At 39.3% G+C, this 7464-nt stretch overlaps 1 protein-coding gene and 1 long non-coding RNA gene across 5 annotated transcripts in view; both read left to right on the top strand.

Moving 5' to 3' along the window:
- LOC106724452 overlaps window positions 1-7464 on the top strand; it is a 59614-nt gene that overhangs the window by 11080 nt on the left and 41070 nt on the right. The gene's annotated exons all lie outside the window — the stretch shown is intronic.
- CUL4A (cullin 4A) overlaps window positions 1-7464 on the top strand; it is a 58410-nt gene that overhangs the window by 10380 nt on the left and 40566 nt on the right. For 3 of the 4 annotated variants that reach the window (XM_014531935.1, XM_014531933.1, XM_014531934.1), the window contains exon 2: window positions 2857-2960. Coding sequence is in view for 2 of the 4 variants with exons in the window: in XM_014531933.1 (XP_014387419.1) it covers window positions 2857-2960 (104 nt within the window). In the remaining 2 variants the exon portion in view is untranslated. Of the gene's footprint in view, window positions 1-2856; window positions 2961-7464 lie in introns of those variants that run through there. The other variant, XM_014531936.1, reaches the window with a different exon arrangement.

Here is a 7464-nt window from a genome sequence, read left to right as displayed (position 1 = left end):
ATCTCCCGAGGGGTCCCAGACTGGGAGAGGGCACAGGCGGGGCTGGGGGGTCCTCCCTTCCCCCTGAGTGCACAAATTTTTGTGCACCGGGCCTCTAGTATTTATATAAGATTCAAATAAGAATGTTGTTGCAAGCAGTAGAAAATTATGTGTAGATAATTTAAATGACTTTTCCCAGAGTATAGAGTACTGAATCTGATCTTAACTAGAGGCTAAGATATTCTTGTTCTAATAGTCTTTGGGCTCATACAACCTGTTCAAATGTATACCTTCCCCCTGCCCCTCCCACATACATTGCATTTTCTTATAGTGATTAAAGATAACATAGTTGTTTTCCTTGTCCTTTTTTAAAAACATTTAATTCTGGAATATAAAGTTCTTTTTAATTAAAGTATAGTTGACATACAATATTATTTTGGTTTTAGGTATACAACATAGTGATTTGACATTTATATACCTACAAAGTGATTACCTCAATAAGTCTCATAATCACCTGTCACTATACAAAATTATTGTGATATTGTTGACTGTATTCCCTATGCTGTGTTTTACATCCCTGTGACTTATACGTTTGTACCTCTTAATCCCCTTTACCTTTTTCCTCATTCCCCACCACCCGCAGCAACTATCAGTTTGTTCTCTGTATCTATGAGTCTATTTTGTTTCTTCATTTGTTTATCCTTTTTAGATTCCATATATAAGTAAAATGATACAATATTTGTCTTTCTCTGACTTATTTCACCTAGCACAATACCCTCTAGATCCAGCCATGTTGTCACAAATGGCAAGATTTCATTCTTTTTTCAAGGTTGAATACTGTTCCTGTGTGTGTGTGTGTGTGTGTGTGTGTGTGTGTGTGTGTGTATCTCATTTCCATTGATTTTTAAAGAGAGGGTGAAGGAAGAAAGAGAAGCATTGATGTGGAAGAGACACATCAATTAGTTGCCTCCTGCGTGTGCCCCAGCAGGGGCTTGGGATTGAAGCTGCAACCCAGGTAGGTGCCCTTGACCCGGGAAGCGAACCCATGACCTTTTGGTGCTCGGTCCAATGCTCTAATCACTGACCCACTCTGGCTAGGGCTCTCACTTCCTCTTTATCCATTTATCTATCAGTGGACCTAGGTTGCTTGCACATCATAGCTATTGTAAGTAATGCTGCAGTGAACATAGGGGTGCACATATTTTTTCGAATTAGTGTTTTATTTTCTTCACATAAGCACCCAGAGTGAAATTTCTGAGTCCTTCTTTGTCTTTTGTTTGTAGCCCTTGTTGTAAAATCGATTCCAGGAAGGGAAATTCATTGACAAATTTAGGCTAGCTTGCTGCAAAGTGCTTCTATAGCATTGCTTTACTAGTGGTAATATGCCCTAAACCAGTTTTAACCAGGGGAGGGTTATCCTAGATTTTTTAAAGAAAATATATAAAGATATGACTACAAGTGACGGAATTGAAGACTTTGAGAAAAGATGTGAAAGATGTAAAAACACAATGTAGATAGAAATCCCTTATTTCAGTAGTAAGACAAAATGTAGGGGAAAGGTTTTTATTATTGTTATGCAATTATTATCATCATTCCACACTTTTTAAAAAGATTTTTTATTGATTTTTAGGGAGAGGGGTAAGAGAGAGAGAACCATCCATGTGAGAACTGAACATTGATTGGCTGCCTCCTGCACAACCCCTAGTGGAGATCAAGTTCACAACCAGGCATGTGTCCTGACTGGAATCAAACTGTCAGCCTCTCAGTGCACAGGTCAACACCCAACCAACTGAGCCATACCTCAATAGGGCCCACATTCTCTTTTGACCCTTGTAAAAATGCATGTTTTACATGGTAGTAATTACTGTATTTCCTTAATTTAAGTTAATACGTACTAGGTGTATTGGTTAATAATGGCAGATTTTGTAATCAAAGAAAACACAATAATTTCAAGAGAAACATCGAAAGTGCTTTATTCAAAGTAATGTCCATCTCTCGCTACATATTTCCCCCTCTTTCAGGTAATTTGTGGATACCGTTCCAATAGAACTTTTCTTGTTTTGAGGCAAACCATTCAGAGACACAGTTTTCCACTTCTTTGTACGTTTTGAAGTGCTGCTCAGAAAGTGCGTGTGCCATGGATGGGAACAAGTGGTAATCTGAAGGAGCAAGGTCTAGTGAATATGGCGGGTGGGTTAATACTTTCCAGGCAAGATCTTTTCAGGTGTCTTTAACTGGTTTTGAAGTGTGTGATGGTGTGTTATCATGAAGGAAAATTACTTTGCTGCACATTCTGGTCATTTCGCTATCAAAGCGTGGTCCAAATTCATTATTTGTTGTCAGTAGCGATCAGTATTAATGGTTTCACCTGGTTTTAGAAGCTCATAATACACCACACCTTCCTGGAAGGTGCTCACTGAGAGTCTGGAGCAATGATTTCATACTCTCATTTCATATCATCACAATAAACTCACACATTCCTGTGGCTCCAGCCTCAGACTAATGAATTAAAACATCTAGAAACATTGCGAGATGCTCAAATAGGATACAGGCACACCAACTGGGATCCTAGGTGTCATGGGGCTGTCATAGGGTTGCTGTTGAATCTGTGTTCAATATTAACTATTGTGAAGTATCTTTTTTACCAAACTCGTACTGGGTTCCAGTGTTCCAACAGTAATTGCCCTAAAACCTAATGGTTTATTTGTATATTACATAAATATGGGGGAGGAGGCTTCATGTAAATGATCACAGCTACATATAATTATGTAAGTGCTTCTGTTATGATTATAGCTATATATACAAATAGGGTTGTTTTTAAGAAAGAACTCACTTGTTATTCATAGTGAATAATTCATTTATTCCTTTTGTTTTTAGGCTGTTGAAAACCTCTGTTCTCATAAAGTTTCCCCAACGCTTTACAAGCAGCTCCGCCAGGTCTGTGAAGATCATGTCCAAGCACAAATTCTTCAGTTTAGAGAATATCCTTTTGTTGTCTCATGAAGTTTCTATTCGTTACCTAAATATTTTGAAACTGAACATTAATTAATAGGATAAAGAACTAAATGGTATCCTTAATATTTTTTAAATGACTTTTTAAATTCCCTTTTATTTACAGAACAGAAACCTTAAATTTGCTTCATATGACCCAGTATAATAGATTTTCTTTAAGTAGAATTTATATCATTTTGCTAATCTGGTCAAAGCAAAACAGTGTCCTTTTATAGGATCTGGTTAAGCATTTAGGAAAAGTTCTAAAAAATGTCTTAAAGTCTGAGTTCTGTTATCCTTTATTCTTATAAAAACCCATCTGTGTTAGTTTTCTATGATATGTAACAAATTACCACAAACTTGGCTATGTAAACCTACACCCATTTGCCAGCTCATAAAGTATAGTCAAGAATAGTGGCTTAGCTCAGTGGGTTTTCTGCTCAGGGTCTCAGGCTGAAATCAAGGTGTCTCTGGTCCGGTGGTCAGCTCCTCTTCCAGACTCACAGATGTTGACAGAATTCACTCAGTTACAGAACCGAGCCCACTCTCAGTGCCCTGTGGCCACCCTTGGTTTCTTGTCACGAGGTCACCTCTCTGACAACATGGTTATTTGCTTCTTCTGGGTGATCCACAATCAAGGGGAGGAAGTTATAGGCAGGGGCAATGTAGAATTTTGCCACTAATTTTGCCACCTGTGACTATATGACTGCCAGGGAAACTCGGAGCTCCTTAGCATTTTGTAGACAATCGCTTACCATCTGGCTTCCATCTAGTTCCCCAGCTCCCTTCCATTACTATAGCCACCCACATATTAGAACGTGGACTTATAATTGAAGACAGTCTACTTGTGACTGCACTTTTCTGGGCCTCTGTTTCTTCATTTGTGAAATTAGATAATTGGAGTGTACTTGTTTCAAGATGTTTTTTTCAGCTGAAAGAATTTGTTTCTCTTCCATTGAGAAACTGAAGCATTTAGAGCTCATTGAAATCTCCCTTGGCAGTTTGCAGTACTTCTGTTGTCTGGCATTGGGGCTGTTTATTAATCATGATGATGAAGTCCAGGTCCACAGTGAGATGTCTCAGTTTAGGATAATATTTGTAGTTCTCCCTTATAAATGGGTCAGTGATGTCAATTCTTGTTCTATTATATTGACATCTGTAAGTATACCTCTACCATATTATCTGGCAAAGCTCTGTCCTAATAGTGACAACACTTTAGGCCTTTTGGAATCTGGCCAGTGTGTACCACGTCTCAGAGGGACCCGCTGAAGATACACTCAGTGCCTTGGTGCCACAGTTCTGGAATCCCGGGGACTGGGTCCAGGAACCCATGTTCAGGATGTTGGCATCTGAAAATTAGCCTGACTCCCAGGCTTGCTGGAAGTTATCAGCATATTCCCAAGCCTTCTCTCCAAGACAGGAACTCGAAAGAGTGAGCTGATGTAACTTTGTCCTAATCCAGTTGTCCCAGATTACTTGAAGACTGCTTTTTTATTACCTGATCAAATTATCCTGCCAGTTAATCCTATCCTATGGGTAACATGAATGTGTTCATTAACTCACTCATTCAACAAGTACTTCCTGTCTACTAGAAATTAGAAAAATGATTGCCATATCTAATTTCTACCCTCCAAGAAGTAACAACACTGTGATAGGTGCAAGGGAATTACCATATTTCCTAGATGCTGTACAAGCCATGATTATAAGAATTACCATTTCATAAAAGAAGAAAGGAAAAAGAGACACACTATAGATGAAATGTGTGCCTTATTAATGTGAGGCATCGGAATTCAAAATGTTGAATGGTTAGAGTCAAGTACAGGAACTACAACACATGAAGCATTTGGGGCACAGCTTCCCAGAGGAAGTAACACTTGAATTGTATCTTAAAGGATGAGTAGGTTCTAGCCAGCTAGAGAGTGAAGAGGCATCGGAAAGCAGAGTATGAAAGGGTGTTCATGAAAACCTGGAGGAGTGTGGTGTGATTATAACCTGGAAGAATTGGTGAAGTTTGAGGCTATAATGCTAAGTTGCAACTTGATTTGAATCTGTGTACACCATTAAGGATTTGAACTTAAATCTATGAGCATCTGAGAATCCTTACAGGTTATTAAAGCAAGAACCCAATGTATTTAGATTGTGTTTTAGGAAAATCATTTTGACAGAATGATGAAGTAGATTGACAGACAGTCCAGAGATAGTACACATTTATTAAGTACCACATAATGTTAGGTAATGTTAGGTCCTGAGAAAAGTAAACATGAATGAAATGTGATTTTGGCCCTTCAGAGCTTAAACTCCAATGGGATTGACAGAATCAGAAAGATACTCATTTACAAAGGAATGTAGTGAGGGTTTTAAAAGCTATTGGGATGTAAAGAAAGAACATTCAGCCTGCCTGTGCAGGCAATAGTGTGGCTTGGTGCACTAGGGATAGAGGTAGATGATGAGCGACACAGTCCTGCCTTCAGAGTTTTGTTCTTGCTGAAAGTTATATAACCTATCCTGGTCTTAACAGTGGCCAAGTGTTAGTGCTGTTGCAAATGCCCAGATTCTCACTGGGCCAGGAATATTCTAAGTTAAGCATATTCAGATGTCTCTTGCTCTGGGATATTCCAGTGTTTCATGTAACTCTACTTTCTAAGATTCAAGGATTGCTACCTACTGTACATTGATTGCATGCTGCTGTTTAGGCCAGCATAAAAATTCAGGGAGACTTCAGGAAGCCCTTCATAGGTTGAACAGATCAGGTACACAGGATGCCTGTGGAATTAAGTCATCTGCTGTTATTCTCTTAGGTTACCATATCCATTCCTTTGTTAATATGTTTGATTAATTCTGCACTTATCTGTCCCTTTCAAAATAAGTTACCTGCTGTTGGTGATATGCCTTTCCCCAACATAGAGGAGACTCCCTACACATGCACACCTCAGCCACAAGCAGCCTAGGCTAAAGCAAGCATCACACAGTATAGAAAGAAGTACATGCTGTGTACCTACACTTGATTCATGAGGAGTTCTAAAATAGCAAACTAGCCCTAGCTGGTTTGGGTCAGTGAATAGAGCATCGGCCTATGGACTGAAGGGTCCCGGGTTCGATTCCGGTCAGGAGCACATGCCCAGGTTGCGGGCTCATTCCCCTGTAGGGGGCATGCAGGAGGCAGCAGATCAATGATTCTCTCTCATCATTGATGTTTTTCCCTTCCTCTCTGAAATCAATAAAAATATATTAATAAGTAAATAAAATAAAATAGCAAACTGTCCTCAGAATCTAAATCTGTAAATAACTATAGACAGAAGTCACTTTTTCCTTCCCCTGATTCAGTTGTACAGCTGTGCAGATTTTCTTAGTCACAGAAATGCTAATTAGCATGTGGCATCAGTGAACAGTCACACACAAAAACAGTATAGTCCTCAGAACAGAAGAATGCATAAGGAAATGAAGTCTTTGCTGTTAGGGAAATCATGAAGCTGCACCATTACCTGTAAACCTATCTATAATCTGTGCTGATGACAGTAGGCTTTGAGCTTCTTTATATAAAGACCTTCAGCTTATACTCACTGGACTGGTGTGCAGTGAGCATTCATGGAGCATTTGCGGGTAGTAGACTAAGCTTCAAACATTTGCACAGCACTCCAAGTTACAGGTACCCTCATAAGCCAGAAGGCCCAAGACCACATGGCATGTGAGTGGCCCCAGATTAGTGCTAGGATTCAGAGGTGAACATGACATAGCTCCTGCTGCCATGGGCTTTGTAGACTAATGAGGGAGGCAGTAATTAAATATTGTAGAATGTGAACTTGGGTAATTATTATGAAAGATAATGTTATTCTTAGCGATTATGACAAGGGGACCTAATTTAGGTGAGGGGTGTCGGGTGGTAAGTAACCACTGCTGGTCTGTGATGCGGGACCATTATCTCCTGCTTTGTCCCCTGCTGCAAGGACAACTCAGGTGTCACTCTCTGCTGGGATTAGAAAAGCTGGATACCTGGTTTAGAAAATGTGGGCAAAAATAGGACCTGTCACTTCTCTTCTCCAGTGTAACTACTGTCTTTGTTGTTTTAGATCACTGTAATTGCAGATACATAGAGTTTTTTCCTTGGTATATTATGAGCATTTTGCCACTGGATTTTTTTGTTGTTATTTGAAGACTTGCCTAACTCACCCATAGTAGACCATATTGATTCTTCAACTAGGACTGGCTCTTCTTTGAAAAGATAAAAAGGATGGCTGTTGGAGAACCTATCTGAAGAATAAACTGTTGACAAACCTCAGCATGCCTGTATGTCTTAAATCCTGAGAGTAATCATGCACAGCTTTGTGGCTACTGTTATAGCTTCAGGTCTGGAATTGGTTTGGATATTTAGAAGAGTGGAGCTCAATAGATGCCTCACTGTGTGGTATTAGCCTACATTTCATACTTTTTCCACAGGAAATGGCAAAAAGTTATTAAAGATGTATATTGATTTTACCCAGCTCTTTAAAGAAAAGT

This window comes from Myotis brandtii, unplaced genomic scaffold (genome assembly GCF_000412655.1).
Source record: "Myotis brandtii unplaced genomic scaffold, ASM41265v1 scaffold83, whole genome shotgun sequence".
In the NCBI taxonomy this organism is placed as follows: domain Eukaryota; kingdom Metazoa; phylum Chordata; class Mammalia; order Chiroptera; family Vespertilionidae; genus Myotis; species Myotis brandtii.
This window is presented reverse-complemented; position numbering and strand designations above follow the sequence as displayed.